The sequence below is a fragment of the Aythya fuligula genome, chromosome Z, assembly GCF_009819795.1.
Source record: "Aythya fuligula isolate bAytFul2 chromosome Z, bAytFul2.pri, whole genome shotgun sequence".
NCBI classification, from domain to species: domain Eukaryota; kingdom Metazoa; phylum Chordata; class Aves; order Anseriformes; family Anatidae; genus Aythya; species Aythya fuligula.
The window spans coordinates 60,733,683-60,753,166 of record NC_045593.1 but is presented as its reverse complement, the minus strand read 5'-3'; the positions used below and the strand labels follow the sequence as shown (position 1 = coordinate 60,753,166).

At 36.1% G+C, this 19,484-nt stretch overlaps 1 protein-coding gene across 1 annotated transcript in view; it reads left to right on the top strand.

Moving 5' to 3' along the window:
* The window catches only part of FBXL17 (F-box and leucine rich repeat protein 17), a 311,268-nt gene that overhangs the window by 75,616 nt on the left and 216,168 nt on the right, over positions 1 to 19,484 (top strand). The window contains exon 6 of the mRNA XM_032206399.1: positions 18,961 to 19,068. Coding sequence (XP_032062290.1) covers positions 18,961 to 19,068 — 108 coding nt within the window. The remainder of the gene's footprint in view (positions 1 to 18,960; positions 19,069 to 19,484) is intronic.

The following is a 19,484-nucleotide window of genomic DNA, read 5'->3' as shown; positions in this document are numbered from 1 at the left end:
TTTTTCCTATTTGTCTAAGGCACATTTTCAGGCTAACTGTTCTAACTTTGCAAAAAGACAGTGAAAATCACTGTTGAGTAATTCCCAACAGTCTTCCTGTCTTGCCAGTCCCTGGTAAATGATTTTACCCCAGTAAAGCACATTTCATGGGCCTTGGGGTAAGTATATTTGTACAGGGCACTTATTAGATCTATTTGTCAGAAGAAAATTACCACCAGCCTTTGTAGCATAAGGAAACAGATGCGTGTTCCTTAGATGGGAACTCTTGAAATTAAAAACCCCAAGAAAATTCACAAAAGGGCTTATTAATACAGAAGGAAATTATCATTTCAGTAAGGTAAGGTGTGGTGTTTTTTTTTAAAATCCTATTGTGAGTTAACCCCAATGGGCAGCAAAGCTCCCACAGAGCTGCTTGCTTGCTTCTCTGTGGAATGGGGGAGAGAATTGAAAGTGTACAAGTGAGAAAATTCATGGACTGAGATAAAAGCAGTTTAACAGGTAAAGCAAAAGCTACACACACAAGCAAAGTACTATAAGGCATTCACTCACTGCTTCCCATCAGCGGGCAGATGTTCAGCTATTTCCTGGAAGCAGGGCTTCATCACTTGTGACAGTTACTTGGGAAGACAAACACCACCACTCCAAATGTCCCCCACCCCTCCTTCTTTCTCCCAGCTTTTATGGCCTAGCATGTCATCAGATGGTATGCAATATTGCTTTAGGATCAACTGTCCTAACTATTTAGTTAGGATCAGCTGTCCTGCCTGTGTCCCCTCCTAGCTTCTTGTGCACCTCCAGCCTATTCAGTAATATCTGAAACACTGGTGTGTTAACACTGTTTTCCTTACAAATCCAAAACATAGGACTATATTATCGATGAGAAAGAAAATGAACTCTGTTCCAGCCCAAATCCGTACGAATATGTAGTAAGCAGATTGGGCTTTTCCTTCAAGAAGCAAAATCTTATTGCACTCCATGGAAAACACTTGTCCAGTAATGTTGTTACATGCATTTTGGGGAGATGTTAAAATTTGTTACTTCCCCAACTATCCGTTTTTGTTTTTGAAATAATTGCTTTCTGCTGGTTACTTAATAAAATATGTGTCTACAGCACTCTAACTGAGTCACAGTCATAGTGTTATGTATTTTGTTGGGGTTTGTTTGGTTTGGTTTTGGTTTTGACCCATGCCTTTGAAGTTGATGTCCTTTCTGAAGTATGTCCTCATTAGCTAGAGGACGACTTTGCATTATCAGTTATCAAGAAGAGTAAGGATGAGTAAGAAGCAGTAAGGAAATCTGTCAGCAGCCATGACTATAGCTGAGTTGTTTTTTGTGCTTTGACTGTTGTACTTCTGCTGTTTCAGCAGAATTGCTATTAGATTACAACACTTCTAGAATTTTCCTGTGTAGTACCTAAGCTAATCACATAATGCAACGCTGTTCAGAAGTCTTATCTGTTTCCCTCCAAAAACAAGGTGTGTTGCTTACCCCATTAATACTGACAGGTTAAAATGTTCTGAATGTTGTTTCACTGGTAATTTGAAACTTATTTTGAATTTCCAATCTTCATTTGTTTGTGACCAATATCTGCAGATAACATTTTTGCTCATAATTGTCTTTAGCTAAGATGATTTTTCCTCCTGTTCTTACGTTCTGGTGTATCTTGGGAGAGAGATTAGATTATGACTTGTATCTGACTCTGGTAAAATCTGTGCTCTTTTCAGGTATGTAATTTACTTCCATTTTGTTCCATGCCATGAGTTTGGTGCTTCTTTTCTACATTTATCTAGTCGGAATTTGAGTGTGAATGTCAGTGTCTCCCATCTTCACACTCAACCAGTTCTTCATAAACAGAAGTGTTATTCTCGTTTATGTTGGCTACACTGAGTTTGACTACACTGAATGACAACTATACTGAAGTTGCCAAGAAAATTCATTCCATTCTGCTTCTTGGAGATGGCACATTCTTAATGAAACTATTTAATACCTATTTCAAGACTATTGTGCTTGTAACTCTGAACACTGTCCACATCAATTGTTCTCCTTTCAATCTAATTCGTTGCCATTTCCTTTCCATCTACCCTGTCCATCCATCTTAGTCATTTCCATTCCTGTCTTTTAATTCTTATATTGATTTCCACATTCTTCAGTTACTCTGTGATACCTTATGAAGGGCTTTAGTTGCAAGTTGTTGCATTTTCTTCATCCAAGGAAACTCCTCAAAACAGCCGTAAAAAAATACAGATGCTTACTTGACAATAGTCTTCTCCGGGTAGATGTATGATTTAGAATTTGCAATTTTCTCCACGTCCTCCTTCTTTCCTTAAAATTTGTTATGGTAATCGTTTGAATAATTTGTACTAATGAGGTCAGAAGAAGGCATTGCGATATATGAGGTTGCAGAGCTTAACAATTTTTGTAAGACATTGAGACTAAGATGTCTAGGGGTCTGAATATCCAGGAATAAAGGAACAGGGTAGGATATGATTTTTATGATTGCCTGGCAATTTATACTGTTCTTTCTGAAGAAAAAGCAGTTGCCAAGGAGAGCCCGAAGAGGCCTGAGCCTTCATTTGTGTCCTGCAGATTCTGCAGATGTATTGGGGGGCGAGCTGGGGATGCAAAAAGGCAAGAAAAAATAACTATTTTGTAACACCTTTCCAGATGTTACATTGAGAATAGAAATAACACATTTGTTCTTCTGTTCATAATTATGAGTAGGCAGAACTTCATTCTTGCTGTCTCTGTCTCTCTTGCTCACTCCACTGAAAAATTGCTGACACAGTACAAGTGAAAGTCATTAACCAGTGTACTTGGGCACTACTGATGATTATTTGAGAGCTGACCCTAATTGATTGCTTTGCCAGAAGCTGAAGATGTTGTAGATGCATTGATTATGCAAAGCATTGGATATTGTGTAGTTTGCTGTTTTCACAAAATTGCGGCTGATTTGTGAAGGGTTTCATCAAAAGATTTAAGGTGCTGGCAATAGTTTTTGTGTTTTTCAGTAAGGTAATTGCTCATCTTCTCTTATTGATTTATATGGCTTGTTTTACAGTTCTGGCATAAAAATTACTTTGCTGCTTATAATTATCATATTTACCAATAGGGAAATGGAGAGGGGTTGTAAAGGTGAAAGAAGTTATACTGGCACAAATTAGAAGGATCAGAAAAAAAAGTGTTTTTCCTTTTTTAAAATCTTGAGGTGGTTAAAGAACTATGTAATGTGCCTATTATTCATGTCTAATGAGAATTGGGTTTATTTATGTTAGCTTTTTTAAAAAAAACTTTGACTTTTTCAAACCTAAATGACAATTTGTGATCATTCTGACTTGTAAGTTATATCAAGTCAAGTCAAGAAGTTAAAAAAGAAAAACAAAACAAAAGAAAATCTTCCAGTTTGCTTGTTTCTTACTTTTTTGGTTTTACCTTTCCTCCTCTGTCATGTCTTTAAGGCCTGCAACAGTTGTGATCTCAATTTTCTGAATGTACTGAACTCCGAATTGTGTCTCTTGGTGGTGGTGGAGGTTTATTTATTTATTTATTTTCCTCCTCCTTTTAAAATTGATTTGCTGAACGTCAGCACCCTCTTGTGCTGGTCTTGCCATCATCACACAGCACGCAGGGTTTCGCATGAGCCTGTCAGCCTGCAGCTGTGGATCTGTGTGAGGACGGGTTCTGCTCTGGCTGCCTGTCTGTGTGGAGGTCTGTCCCAGGCTTCATCAGGATGGTAGCCTCGGTGTAGTCCTAACTAGTACGGCAGTTCCTCATGCATTGCTCATTAGAAGGACACTCTTCTTGAGTGCACACATGCAGTGATTGATTGAAATAATTTGAACAGCTTTTCTATCTGTCTTCAGACAACCGTATGGATAAAAAGTCAAATCTAACTCATGCTCACATGTACATCACCTTGTTTCTATTATCTTTAGTAATGTCTCAGCTGTAATTCCCTGGGCAGGCTTCATGTTCTGCCTGGATGTGCTAACATCCTTACTTTCTAGTTTCTTAGTCTGTGTGCTTCTCATGTAGCTTCCCAGTCCTTCACTTTTTGCTGTGTCAGTGAGGACCTTTATGAGATGATTGGTCTTCCGATCTTAGTCTTTGGCCTTGGAAAGGTAACATTGCTTAATCCAGACAGCAAAAAGGCAAATGGGTATCACTAATACGTTTAAGTGCCTCCCTGATTATATTTTATTTATGCTTACTGTTACATATTCTCCATTTCTTTCACCATCTGCATCCACAGAACTCATCAGACTTAACTCTGTTAGAACAAAATTAGTGACATAAATGATGCAGACTACTGCACATACAATTTTCTCTCAAAATAACAGAGGTGGTTTCCTTGTTCTCTCAACTTTCAGAAAACAAAAGCCAAGACTGTTTCTTCTACGTATTGTGATAACAAATAAAGCAAACCCCAGAATCTCTCTGTGTGTATATTTTGAGGAATTACTCTGTGCAAAAGTAAAAAAAAAAAAAAAAAAAGTCCACTCAAAGAATCAGATCTGTTGTGAAGAATTTTGGTAAATTATCTGTTACCATCTCTTTAGTACTTTTCGATTATTGGTTTTCCTTGCTATTGTAGTTAAGACAAAGTAGCACTTTTAGGTGTTTTTTTTTTGTTTGTTTTGTTTTCTTTTTTAACTTAAAATGGAAATTGAGCTGCATTTTTTTTTTAAGATTTTAAATTTTTGCTGTTTTAAGGTATAATGGTATAATGCTGTTTTAAGGTATATTCTGGCTGAACACAGAATGATGTATAAGGAAAAAAACAGTATATGCAGAACTTGAGAGTTTTCTTTCTGGTGCTAGAGATGATTATTCACTGAAATCAATAAAACTAGATTTTCAGTGATGTGTGCACAAAAATTTGTATGTGTATCCTATACAATATCAATTTGTATTTTAACTTTTCTGAGCCATATTTTCTTTGTGTCTGAGTCTTTGTGTACATGCATATTAAAGCTCTATTTCTGCCATTTTAATTTTTGTTTTTATTGTTACTATGTTAGGAGGTAGCTCCTACCAGTTACTGCTGATATCAAACTGTGATTGTAATGAAGTAGTAAATCACAGTAGTGAATACTGAAGATTACCATTTTAATGACTAATTTTCCTGCAGCTTTTCATTGTAGGCCAGTACCATTCACGTAATAACTCTCACAGGGTGTAGCATGTTTACTTCTTACCATAACATTTCACGGAGGATTCTCTACTGATTTGTAAATGTAGGAACAAAACTCTAAAGCTGCTATTAAGAGAATTATGATGCTATATGAGCCTCTCTCCTGAGCAGACCATATGAACATTGTGGTGCCAGGTAGATCAGAAAGCATGGAAAGGTATTTCATGCAAGTGCAAGACTTGGAGGATGTGATTTGACATAACGTCTGTTCATCACGTGTGGTGCTTTTCAGGATTTCAGCTGCATCATTCTGCTGATTCTGCTTCTAACTGAATATGGGTTGGTGTACTACTTAATAAGACTCATGTAACAGTGATGCACTTTGAATTAAATCAACAGTAATGCATGCAGTTCACTGATGAAAAATTAGAAAGAAAAAATCTCTCCCTATTGCTTCTAATTATTGTTTCCTTTGCAATAGTAGCTCTATTGTGTGAAGATCATTTATAAATCAAACCGAAGCCATTTCAATTTCCATTCATTTTCACTGTTGGTAAGATCATGCTACATTTCCTGACTTCATCTGAACTTGTGGTTCCCATCTGTTCCGAATATTAAGTGCTCTGAAAATAAAGTCTCCACCATATAGGACTTATATTCTGCCCCTGCCTGTTTCTGACAGGTTAGAATGGTAATGGAATGTTCTAAATTTTTTATTAATAAAATGTGAAGTCTTCTAGTGCTCATATTTGAGCAGGATGAATAAGAATTACTAATGAGTAGCATGTCTGTTAGCCTGTAATAAACATATATCTATTAACCTATAATCTAAGATTGTTTTTGTACACATACAATTAATCTTTTTTTTTTTTTTTTTTTTTTTTTTTCCCTGGAGGGGGGGTAAATACTTCTCATAAGGAGAATACCATTTCATTATAACGCTGCCTTCCAATATCAAAAGGAAATCTGCAAGTCTGGTTAAAAATTATAGGTTCCTTGGACTCACTATGAGATGCATTAAAATAAATGCAATCAGTAACCCTGTTGGCATCTGAAATTTGACATGCTGTGTTGTTTTCTTGTTTATTTTAAACACATTCCTTTCATAATAGTCCATATAATGTGATAAATGTTTTATGCAAGAAAGCTAATACATAAATTGCTTTGTATAAGAGTTATATTGTATTGGTATCCCCATGGAAAGTAATGTCCATTAAAATTATTTGTATTTTACTATGAGCTTTGCTGTAGTATGTTATTTTTAGATATTATTTGCTGAATCATTTATTATTTTTCAATAAAATACCATCTCCTTTCTTCCCTTATGGAGTACAGCTATTAACGTATAGAAAAGGAAAAACAATTATGAAATTACTTTCTTTGATCTATGCAGTTGTAATAGTACTCCTTTTGCTATCTTCTTCTTCTTTTTTTTTTTTTTTTTTTTTTAATTGTATTTATTGCAATAAATAGGGAATTCTGTCATTTTATTTCTTGTCCTATTTCCAGTGTGAAATAAGAGACTTTTCACTAGTTAAGGAGCCTGTCCTCCATTTTGAAGAGCAAAATTTCTTCTTCCTTTCCTCTCTTAAAGCAGTTATTCATCTCATCACCATGTTACATGGTGACTGTAAATAGAATCCACATTCCAGAATTAAATTAATTTTGGTGGATTGGGCAGACAGAGATTCTGTGATTTATACAGGAAAAATTGGGGAATATTTTCTTTGTATGCTTGTGGAGGAGGAAGAGATGCTAAATTTGTAAATAGTGTCTGTGAAATGCTGTAGGATGGAAATATTTTGGAGGTGGGTTTTGGTTTTGTACCCACTTACAGTTTCTGCACTAGCAATTCTAAGGTATTTTATGGGGACAGCTGGTTATATAGCAGCTGATGATCTCTGCTTCATGAAGTCGTGTTGTATTTCAATTGTATAGTTTTTTGTATAGCTAGTGTGGGTAGATTTAACTTGCAAAAGCAAGGATAATTCCATGAACATCATAAGCAAATACTGTGGGGTTTATAGATTTTTTTTCTTTTTTTTTTTTTTATAGCATAGAATGTACTGTGTGTAAACATTACATTACATTTTCAACTGCTATTAGAGCTTCTCCTCTCATTAAAATTAGATGGTATTTCTCTGAAACTCTGAGAAATGGTTTAAATAGAAAACTTATATCAAAGAACTGTGTGATTTTATAATTCTTTTAAATTTAAAATTTTAAATTCTTTTAAAGAAGTGTCTAACTTCTTTAAGAGAGGATTATTTTTATCACATTATTTTAAAAGATTACTTTTTCTATCATATTTACTAACTCCTAAAATAAATGTGACATCAAGGGATGCATACTATTTTTCCTTAATATTTCTGGATGATTATGTAGAATACCAGATATTTTCTGTCTTTGTACCTATATTAGCCTTAGAGGTTACAATGCCTCTATTACCACTATCATATTTATTAGTGCTAGTAAGTATTACAGGCCTGTGATTGTATTGCATACTAGGACAATGCTTTTGCCTTGGCAAGAAGAAAGGATTTGGGGTTTTGGTTAGAAGTCATCCCTTTTATGAGCATTTTGTCTTGCTTTGGCTTTCCTATCACTGTGTTTCACCAAGGAAGCATTTTTAGACATAATGAAGAATCTGACAAACGTGTATCCCTACAGCATACCAAACAAAAAGCATACAGTTAGTATTTTCTGTAGAAATGGTACAAAGAGGGTTGTAGTACATTCATACTACTTTTTTGCTTGATGAATGTGCAACAGCTTTCATAAGCAAGAATCTGTCAGGAACAGTGATTGCTTAGTTGGTACCGCATCATAGCAGTGCGTGTTGCCAAAGTTTGTATTTAAACTTCTTACCTGAATAAATAAATAAATATGTGTATATTATATTAAGAGGGTAATATATTAAGAGGGTAATGTATCTGTTTTGCCCATGATAATGATTTGACAACAGAGCTACCTTCTGCTATGGTAAAGATTGTGGTAGTGCTCTTAATGAAAGGAACACGTATTTGTTAGATACTTAATGAATTAAAACAAAGTGGTTTATTTGGGTAGTTAGACTATGAAAAGATAAGTGTGAAAGCTTACCAGAGTATTGAACAAAACCAAACAGTTAATGTTTTTGTATTAAAAAAGAAAAGTTATTGGAATAAAGCAAAAAGTAGACTAAGAGCATTTCATAGTTCATAGGCATAAATACCTTAGTAGTTACAGCGTTGTTTGTGAACAAGGTCTTTCTTTCAGATCATAAAGGTGCTCTGCTCAGTCTGTTTTAGAGGGGCAAAAGTATGAGTGGAAAACATATGTTACCTGACTCTGTGATATGAAATAATCTTCCAGCCCCTTTAGAAGCCTTGAAATTGTGATAGAATTAACTGATAAATGTGCCAGAGGACATTAATTTTAATGGGAATGTATAAAATCAAATTGCAGAGAGAGAAAATATAAGTGAATTTCTTTACAAAAAGATTTTAAATGGGAATGGGTTCTCTTCTGTTAGAGTGAACAATAAAGGTGTTGAATAATCTGGTTTTGTGTTGTTCTTCTACTCACAACACACAATAGAAAATATGCTAATATGGCTGTGGTGGGAGGAGGTAATGCGAAGTCATTTTCTGCCAAAGAATGGACAAATACTTGACTGATGCATTTCTTACACTAGGAAGAAGGTGAGGTGGATAGACCAATAAACTGTGGAGCTATTTTGCAGTTACTTGGAAATATTTTCTTCCTTTGTGTTCAGAATTATACTAAGTGAAAAAAAAATAAAATATATTTCTTAGCATGTGAATGCATCTGTCTTTCAGATACAATGTATGAATAAAAAAAGATGCTCAGGATATTATTTCAAATTCTTAGAAGTCATTTTGCATTCTTTTTTAAAAATACACTGAACAACTCTTCATTTCCCATAAACTTTTGTGTATATACAGTATTTCTTATGTATAGTTTTCATTAGATCATTTGTAATACTGTGGTACCACTTGTCTGCAAATAAATATATATATATTGTTTTCTGAAATTGGAATGGTTGTCAGATTGTGTATAAATGCTGTTTGTTGAAAAAAAGCATATTCTTGTTCTGGAAGCAGTATTTTGCCAATCCAGTGTAAACACATTTTGATGATAAATTTCATCGTTCGGTATAAAGGCAATATTTTATAAGCTGAAGAATTGCTTTACCAACTTTATTTTAGCTCTGCAACAAATGGATTAGATTGTGTTGATAGCCACGTGCAATATAAGGGTCTTCAAACTGTACTTGATTAAATTGTGAGTTAATTAATGTGGAATCAGAGATAATTTATATTGAGAATTGAGATTTGTTTTCTAACCCAGCTATTTAAACCAGTTTGAAAATAGTAGTTGTCTATAGCTATTTATTATTTCAAACTTAATATGTTCCAAGTGTGTTGTTTTGCCTAGTATAAATTAATTCAGGGGATAAAATAGATCAAAATGGGGAGAGGAACTCATCTGTTTCAATGGCTGTCATCAGTAAGGAGAAGAGAAGAGTACTAACATGGTGGTAGCTTTGTGCCACAAAACTGGAAGGAGTACTTTGTACTGCCCTTGACTAAGGTTATTAGACTTCTATATCTAAAAACTATGTTAGATGAATTAGCACAAGCCTACAAAAATTCTTCCTATTATCAAGATAAAATAGGAACACCATTCTTTATAGCCAGTTGTTCAAACCTCTTTAAAATGGGGAAAAAACATTAAATCCAAATTTAAAAAAGATTCTAAAAAGATACCTGATAAAATTATGAATCATTTAAGCTAATTATTCAACTAAGCATGTTGCAAAACTGATCCCTTTGCGTGTGTTTTGTTTGGTTGGTTTGGTTTGTTTTTTTTTTTGTGTGTATGTGTTTTTTTGATACTTACAGTGATTAGTAGAATATAGTTGATGAGGCCAGCTGGTGAAGGTTTACAAGGAAACAAAAAGTGAAAGTACTCTTTTCAACTCTTTATGCTAGTTCTTATACTTTTTCCTATCTTTTCCTCTCGCCTGATGTAGAAACTCCTGAACTAAGATATAAGGATGAAAGAAAGGACGGCAACACAACCCTTTTCACTCTTTTCCTCTTCTCAGAATTGGGGGTGGGGTAACAATTGCACAGTGTTGCATAGAGCCCTATGCAGGGAGCCTGAGGTAGATGGGGTCTGTGGTAGGCAAGGGTGCACAGGGTTGAAACTCTAGGCAGATCTCCAATTCTGATCTCAGAATGAAACAGCCCTAGGGGCAGTGCTTCACGGATACTAGGCAGAAGGCACACAGGAGTTCTGACAGAACCAGTATTTTGCTATGCTGCTTCAGGTAGCTAAGGCCTCCTGTGAATTCATGCTTCAATTATTGTGTTAATCTTTTGTACTAATAAAGTGTTGCTCTGATGGAATAGCTCATATTGTAAGGTTCACCTGAATAAGTAGGAGTTCCCAAGCTCTGCTTCTGTATCTCATGTTTACATTTCAACTTTAATGGTGAAAGCTGTTTCAAGAAACATCCCTTTCAGTTAATAATTAAACAATTTTTATTGCTGTTAGTAAGGAGCAGCATTCTATTTAATGAAACACTGCACATTTGTATGAAGTTTTCATAATGGAAAGGAAACCATCATTGTAAGCCTGGGTTATGAAAATATTGAAAATATAACCTAAACATTACAAATACATATTAAAAACAAACTTTTTTTTTTCAGTTCAATTGTTTTCTTCATAGATAAAAGAATATAAATGTTTACATTTCTTTATTTTGCATGTTCATAGAAGTTGGTAATGCTTCTTAAATCTCCCATTACAACTGGAACTTAGAGCTGAAAGTTGTGAAATCTCTTTTTTAATAAAGAAAATGGTTAAATTTATCCAGACTGAATGTGAATATATTGTATGTCCAACAGGAGTTAGTTAAGATGAGCCATGTCTTGCTGATCTTTAGTAATGAAATTTGGATATCGTGAAAACTTACTAGGATGACAGATTATCTGTGCCTTATTTTTGTCAGTGTTCTGTAATCGTACTAAAGGATAAAGAAGTAAATGTATCCTTGCCAATAGTATTTACTTCTTCAGAGACTTTATGACAAATATTTAAATCACAGCATCACAGAATGGCTGAGGTTGGAAGAGACCTCTGGAGGTCATCTGGTTCAGCCCCTCTGCTGAAGAAGGGACACACTGAGCCTCTTGTCCAGGTGGCTTTGGATTATCTCCAAGGAGGGCAACTCCACAATCTCTTTGGGCAGCCTGTACATGTTCAGAGGGAATCTTGAACCTCCTGAGTTTCAGTTTGTGCCCCTTGCTCTGTCACTGAGCACCACTGAAAAGCGACTGGCTCTGTCCTCTTTGCACCGTCCCTTCAGGTATCTGTAGACATCAATGAGATCCCCCTCTTCTCGAGGCTGATCAGTTCCAGCTCCCTCAGCCTTTCCTCATAGAAAAGGTGCTCGTGTACCTTAATCATTTTCGTGGCCCTTCATTGGACTCTGTCTCTCTTGTGCTAGGGACCTCAGAACTGGAACCGGTACTCCAGGTTTGGTATCTCCAGTGCTAAGTAGAGGGGAAGGATCACCTTCTTTGACCTGTTGGTAGTACTTTTTTCCTGGTGCAGCCCAGGATACCATTAGCCTTTTCCAGATGGCTTTTGAAGATCTCCATGGAGGGAAACTCCTACCTCTCTGAACAACCTATTCCAGTGCTCTGTAGTCTCTTCAGTAATAAAGTGCTTCCTGATGTTCAGACAGAACTTCCTGTGATGATAAGTACCTCCCGTGCCTCCTCTTCTCCACGCTGAACAGCCACAGCTCTCTCAGCCTCTGCTCATAGGAGTGGTACTCTAGTACATTGATCAGCTTGGTAGCCCTCAGTTTGACTCTTTCCAGTGTGCCTAGATCTCTCTTGGACTGGGGAATCCAGAACCAGACACAGCACACCAAGTGCAACCTCACCAATGACTGAGTAGAGGAGAAACAACGCTCTTTACCGTCTGGTGACATTTTGCCTAATGCAGCCCATCAGCCATCTTTGTGGCAAGGGCACAACATTGCTGACTCATTTTCAGCTTATAGTCTACCAGGACTCTCAGGTCTTTATCTGCAGAGCTGCTTTCCAGCTGGGTGGCTCCCAGCATGTCCTGGTGCCTGGGGCTGTTCCTCCCCAGGTAAAAGGCTGTACACTTCTTCCTTGTTGAACTTCACGAGATTCTTGCCAGTACACGTCTCCAGCCTGTTAATGGCTCTCTGGATGGCTGCATGGCCCTCTGGTGAGTCAGCATCTCCCCCCCTCTTTCATGTCATCTGGAAATTTAAAAGGTGTGCTCTACACCATTGTCCAGGTTGTTAATGAAGTTAAACAAGACTGGACCCAGTATTGACACCAAGGGTATTCCACTCGTTGTGCTCCAGTGAAACCTTGCACCACTTACCACTATCTTGTGAGTCCAGCTGTTCTGTCAGTTATCAATCCACCTCACACCATACTTCAACAGCTTCTCTATGAGGATTTAAAGTGGGGCAGTGTAAAGGCCTTATTAGAGTCCAGGAAAACACTCTTCCCCCTCATCCATCAGGCTGGTGATTTCATTAAAGAACCTTGTCAGGTTGGTCAGGTGTGACTTCCCTTTGGTGAATCCATGCTAACTACTTCTGGTAATTTTCTTCTCCTTCCTGTGCTTCTCTAATCCTGGAAATAGCTTCTATGATGAACCTTCCCATTAACTTCCCAGAGATTGAGGTGAGGCTGAGCAGTAGTTCCCTGGGACCTCCTTGCCGTTCTTGAAGATAGGAGTGATAGCTGCCTTCCTCTGGTCTCCTGGCACTTCTCCCACTTGCCACAATTGAGTAAAGATTATAGTGTCATGACAATCCCGTCTGACAGCTCCCTCAGCACTCATGGGTGCACCCTGTCTGGATCCATGGACTTGCGAATGTCCAGTTTGCTTAAGTATAGCTTAATTACATGATCATCATACACTAAATGTACATTTTCCTTGCTCTGTCATCTTTCAGCCTGGCCTCTGGGAGCTGGGATTCCTAAAGGCCGGTCTTGCTGGAGCCCTAGGATTCTGTCTGTGGATACTCTATCAGTGGATACTTTAAGTATTAAAGTCTACTGTAGAAATGAATTTAAAATGAAATTGAATTTATGTTTGAATTCGAAAGTGTTTGAATTCAGAATTTTGCTAGTAATTATTTACTCATGGTCTATAAAGGTATAACATGTACATACATATATACATGTATGTACATATATATGCTTCAGTTATAGCATAAGTTTCCTGGTTTCTAACTTAAAGTGCAATACTGTCATCTGTTTGACCCTCTATTAAAAAGTCATTTTAAAATTTTGGTCAAAAAAAAAAGACAATAGCATCCTTCCCTGTGTGGCAAATATCCATTTCTTTGTATGTACTATCGTGTTGCTTTATGCTGCTTTTTTGTATGCATTTTTATGTGAGTAATCATGCTTACCTGAAAGCTCAAGTGGACAACGGATATTGTTTTAAGTATGGGATATGAAACAGTTTTGGAGGGCCTGGCCACATGCTTCATGCAAAGGAGATTTCTGAGTGGGTTATATGTGTGCCTTTAAGTCTGTAGTATAGCAACAAAGTCTGTAGTATAGAAGGAAAGCAACCAAGTTTTAGGACTGATTTAGCAGATGTGCTTTTAGTAAGCCTCTCTCTTTCCGAACTTACCAAATATAAAGCTGAATTCAAGTGAGTCCTTTCTGACCCTTCCTTTCTTCCCATGCAGTTAAGTGTGGTTAAGCTGGTGTCTCTTGAAGACAGGTAAAGATTCATGGAGTAGGGCATTAGGAGTAAATGGGTTTCATCTACCATTAGTGCTGACTTGTGCAATGCACACTTGGATGTTACATTCATGGCAGACCAACTCTATACTTAGATGAGAGCATATTTTACTCTACTAGCGTTTATCTTGGTGTCTTTTTACTGAATATGTATACATATATATTGCAAACTTTTATTTATGTATTAAATGTGAAAAATACACATTTAGGTGTACTTGCAGCACCCCTGTTTGAATGAGAGAACATGGTGTCCATTCTGGGTCAGTTAGTACTTTTATTCCTCTCTCTTTTTCATTTCAATTATTCTGTATCGGCTTCTCTAGGTTTTTATTAATTGCTGGGCATTTTAGTTGGAATTTAAGTAGCTTGTCTCGTTTCAAACTTCATTTTTGAATTATCATCCTTTTTTAGAACTCTTTGGTTTTGCTGCTTCAGTTATGGAATGTAAAATAAACTAATACTCATAGAATTTAATACACAATAGCCAAAATATTGAATGTATATAAAACAATACAGAAATGGAATTCATATATAATAGGCTGTAATACATAAAAAGAAAATGATTAAACCATATCTCAGTTATCATAGATCTTTTTAACAGGAGCAAAATCTGTGCCATTAGTTCCAGCCCAGTGTATTTCCCATTCACAGTGCTTTAGTGCATAACTTATAAATCTCTCCTCATCATCCTATATTACTTTTTCAAACTAAGACTAACATGAAGCAAGACAGGGTGAATGAAAGTCAATGAAAGTCGACTAGACAATCAGATTATTAAAGATTCTTGGAAGAACACTACTGATCTATAAAAGAATTAGCTGTGAATTTCTGTATTCTCACTGATAAGGTGCACTTCTGTAGACTGCAGTATAATTTCTTTGATAATGTGTTTTCAGATTATACTAGTTTAATCTGTTTAAATAGTATGTCTGAATGTCAGTTCAGTACTCTGAAATACTTGGTAGGTTGCAGAAGCCATATTTAACTTGTCCTCTCTCCAGGGTGGTAAAGAAGAAAATTTAGTATACAGTTACATATTGCATTGTCAACAGAGTTAAGGTTACATATTTATTGCATACATGTTATTGGTAATTTTCTGTGCATTTTTTTCCATCTGTCACTGATCATTCATTTTGCAGAATAGGTCAGCTCTTGGGAGTTCACTATACAATGAAAGAGGTTACCATTTCTGGGACCTATTCACAGCAGAAACAGTGAACTGGTCTGTTTGAACTTAAAAGCTCTAGTATGCGTATCAGTGCTAGACACTGCAGATGATAAAATAGAAAACAACCTAACTAAGCAGAAGAACACTGTTTTCAATCATAAAAACTTATTTTAGCTTTAAATTTATCTTTGTTATTTCTATTCCAGATCTGTCTGGAACTTAACTACTTTTTTCTCCCCTGTAGAATTCGATCTAATGAAAGATAATAATTCTACCTACAAAGCTTGTTTTATTATGTTTCTGGGACTGTATATAAATAATGACAGATTGGATTCATTCATCAAGTACTCTAACTGAACAGTAGGTCAGCATGCTTGACTACAGTGCTACATGCTTATTTATATATAAAGTCTGAACTACTGCATGTTCTCAGTGCCCTGCAAAAAAAACAGACACAGTACAATTAGGTTTTTTAGCCCCTTCATCAGATAATTAGTTCAAGAAAGTTATCATTAGATGTTTCTATACTTGGTATGAGTACAGCATGAAGAGTCAGGGGAGTACAGCATAATGAGTCAGGGGAGGGTCAGGCTGGGTGTCAGGAAAATGTTACTCACCAAGGGGGTGGTCAGGCACTGGGACAGGTTCCCCAGGGCAGTGGTCACAAAACCAAGCCTGACAGAGTTCAAGTGTTTGAACAACACTCTCAAACACATGGTCTGTTTTTTGGGTGGTGCAGTGTTGAGCCTGGAGTTGGACTCTGTGCTCCTTATGGGTCCCTTCCAGCTTGGGATATTCTTTGATTCTGTGATTCTCTGGTACTATTTCATATTCATTTTATGAGAAGATGTTCTTGTGAAACTGCAAGTTTGTATGTGTACATATATATACATATGTATTATATATATATCTACACAGAAATAAGTATGTTAATTTTTCCTCCCAATTAATACTGTCACAGAAAAATGCAGTTATGTGTGAAGAGTAGCTAGCCAAACAGAATATTTACTGATCTTCATTACAGGCTGGCTGGCTGGGAATCCTATTAAAATACAAATTACTATAAATGACTCTGGGTCTGAAAAAGAAGGATGATATTCATAGATACTAGTATAGTAAAGAATGCTGACTGTGAGATTACAGTGCTGACTGGGAGATTTTTACAATGTTTCCCAGTGGATCTTGAAGTCACCTCCAACAGGTGGTGGGTTTTTATGAGCTGACAGGAAAGGATGGGATTTGTTATTGAAATGAACCTGAAGACCTCAGCGGTTTCAATGCACTGCTATTTTATTTATAAGTAAAGATTTAAGAATAGAAATTTCCATTTGCAATAGCAAAATGCCTGACAAAAGTTGTGACTTCAACCACAGGGAATGTAAAGGATATTCAGATGACATCACAATACATTTGACAGGTTGCAAATAATTTTTGTAAACTGGGAAGGTCATGAGGCTTACAAGGTAACGAACAGGGAGGTAAAAATCTTTTTCTGACCAAATAGAAGCCAGATATCCAAAAACCACTGGAAATGTTGACTACTAGTCTCTGTGCTATTTAATACCCATAATCTGCTGTCACTATTTTTTACCAAAACTATTTTTTCATAAATGTTGTTTTGGATGTTGAAAATTCTACACTACACATAGAAGATATTTTAAGATGTAGTAATTCTATTATTTGCAATCAAAACATCACTTCATGCACCCAAATATATCAGTTATATGAAATAAATTGTTTATATTTTAAAGGTTTAACTTCTGTTATAAATTTGTCATGTTGGGCATTTATGCTATTTATTGTTCATGAATTTGTTTCCTTTTTAGCTAGGGCAAACCTGTCTGCAGCAGAGAATCATACTCTCTGTAAAGGGAGGATGATAATATAAGAGTGTCCTTCTCCTAGCATGTTAATGGAAGTAGAGAGTTTAGTTTATCTTTAGAAAAGCTGAAGTGCTAGAGAGAATGTACTGAATTCGTGTTTGTCTGTGCCTAATTTAAAACTTTCCTGAGTTGTCAGAAGACTTTTTTTTTTTTTTTAAACTGCTTTGGTTCTTGTTGAATGATACATAAGGCAAATCGGTCAGTGGTTGATCTCTGTACCATTTGTCAAATGTTTTTAGTAGTTAAAATCTTCAAAATTCGCACATAGTTGGTGTTACAGTCCTCAGATGAGAGGAATATGCAGAAGTGAAGATATAAGATGTTGTCAGATCAAAATTAAAGATGAAATTTCTTACTACACTGTTTTTTAGAGTGATATCAGTAGACATTAGACATCGGTTTATGAAGAAAATACATGGCCACTGCCCAGTCTGCAGTTGTTTGGATGTAACTGGCCCTTTTTCTCTTCCTTTTGGCCTATTTTCAGCTTTAGTGGTTTCTAAATACACACCCCTCCAAAGACTTGCCTTGTATCTATAGTTGGAAGATGCGCAACTAGAAAAAATCTTTAGTCCTTAAGAGATCATTGCTCTGAGAAACTGCATTGGACCTATATAAATCACATCCAATAACCCCAGATCGGTGCAGTTTAAATGTGGTGTTGTACCTATAATCTTGTTGGTGGTCTCCTTTATCTCTGGGCTATCTTTTCAAAATTTGCCTTGCCAGAGTCTCACCAAGTCACCATAAGCTGCCAGCATGCAGTTAAGTGACAAACTAGTCAGGCAATTTGGAGCTGTGGATAAAGGTGATATATAGCACAGCAGGAATATTGTTCCTATGTATGTATTCACCTGAGGCTCAGTGGTGGACTAGATATTTCAAAATTTGTTTTGCTTCTGAGTTCTGTGATAACAAGACAATGTTCTTGCACACCCAGAATGCCCTCAGGTATTCAGGACTTATGATTCCATATACAGTGAGACATTCCTGTGCAGTTTGGCAGGAAAGTACAGGTTTTATCACAAAATCAGAATATAGAATTTGCATTTCTGTTGTTTTCACTGGGAATATATACTGCTCAGAAAAGAAAAACAAACAAACAAAAAAAACTTGTTGAAAAAAAGAAAGATATGCAGATGTCTTAAGTGTATCCAGAACAATTTTACCTTCTTCACAAAGTTCACAAACTGTTCTTCTTTTGAGTCTACCTACAAAACATTACATTGGTTCAATAGTTAGTGTTTCACAGTTATTAAATCTTATTAGACACACTTAATTACAAAAAAAAAAAAAAAAAAAAAAAAAGTTGTAGAAATACATATAAATCTCATTAACAAACTAGGTGGTAACATTGTCATTCAACTGATAACCAACATGGAATGATATATTGCCATGAGATGCCAGTCTGATGTGGAACACAAATGCAGTATTATATTTTTAGTTAATAACTATTAACAGCTTTCTTTTAGTAAAAATGCCGAGAAAAGGGTTATAAACTTTGGATATGAATTCACATTCTATGCAGAGTCAGTGATGCATAGCATGCACAGCATGATTCTGTAGGGTAGCAAAATGAAATTTGTTAGTGTTTCAATGTTTGTGTATAATTTATGTGAATAGTGGATATTGGGTTATCTGCATATTAACAGACTGACAAGAATATCTGAATTTCAGTTGACATCATTCTTTCTTCTTCTATTTGTCCTCCTTCTCCAAGAATATGATTCCCCTTTTCCATGATCCTTCTCCATACACATCTATAGATGTGTGTGCATATCAGATGTTTTCTCTACAACTCTTAAAATAAATAATAGTAATGACAACAGTAATTATCTGTTATCACAGAAACAATTAACGAGCATCTTTCCATAGTTACAGTGAAAATAGACTGTATTATGCATATGCTCTTATCACCTGTTCAACTGCTACATGTGTATCTTTTTTTTGTAGGTGACAGATCAGTCAGTGAAAGCATTTGCTGAACATTGTCCTGAGCTGCAGTATGTTGGTTTTATGGGCTGCTCTGTTACATCTAAAGGAGTCATTCACCTCACCAATGTAAGTATCATAGCAACTTTTAACTTGTCATTAGTGTTTCTGACTGTTGCCAAACAATAGGTATGACAACCAAGATAAGTTTATACATGTGACAAATGACACTGTCACAGATAGAAACATTACAAGATAAATGAACTTTGCATTATTTGAACAGATGTTTAGACTTCCCCGTGTTAAACTGTAGAAACACATATTCTAGGGATGGCACTTTTTCTTAATAATACTGTACAGTCAAATGGCTTTAAAATACCTAGTTACACTAGACTTTATTGCAAAGTGTTGTGGTGTAGCCCCAGCAGGCAGCCAAGTGCCACACAGCTGCTTGCTCACTCTCCCCAGGTGTGATGGGGGAGACGACCAGGAAGGTGAAAGTCCAGGAACCCATGGACTGAAATAAAGACAGTTCACAAGGTGAA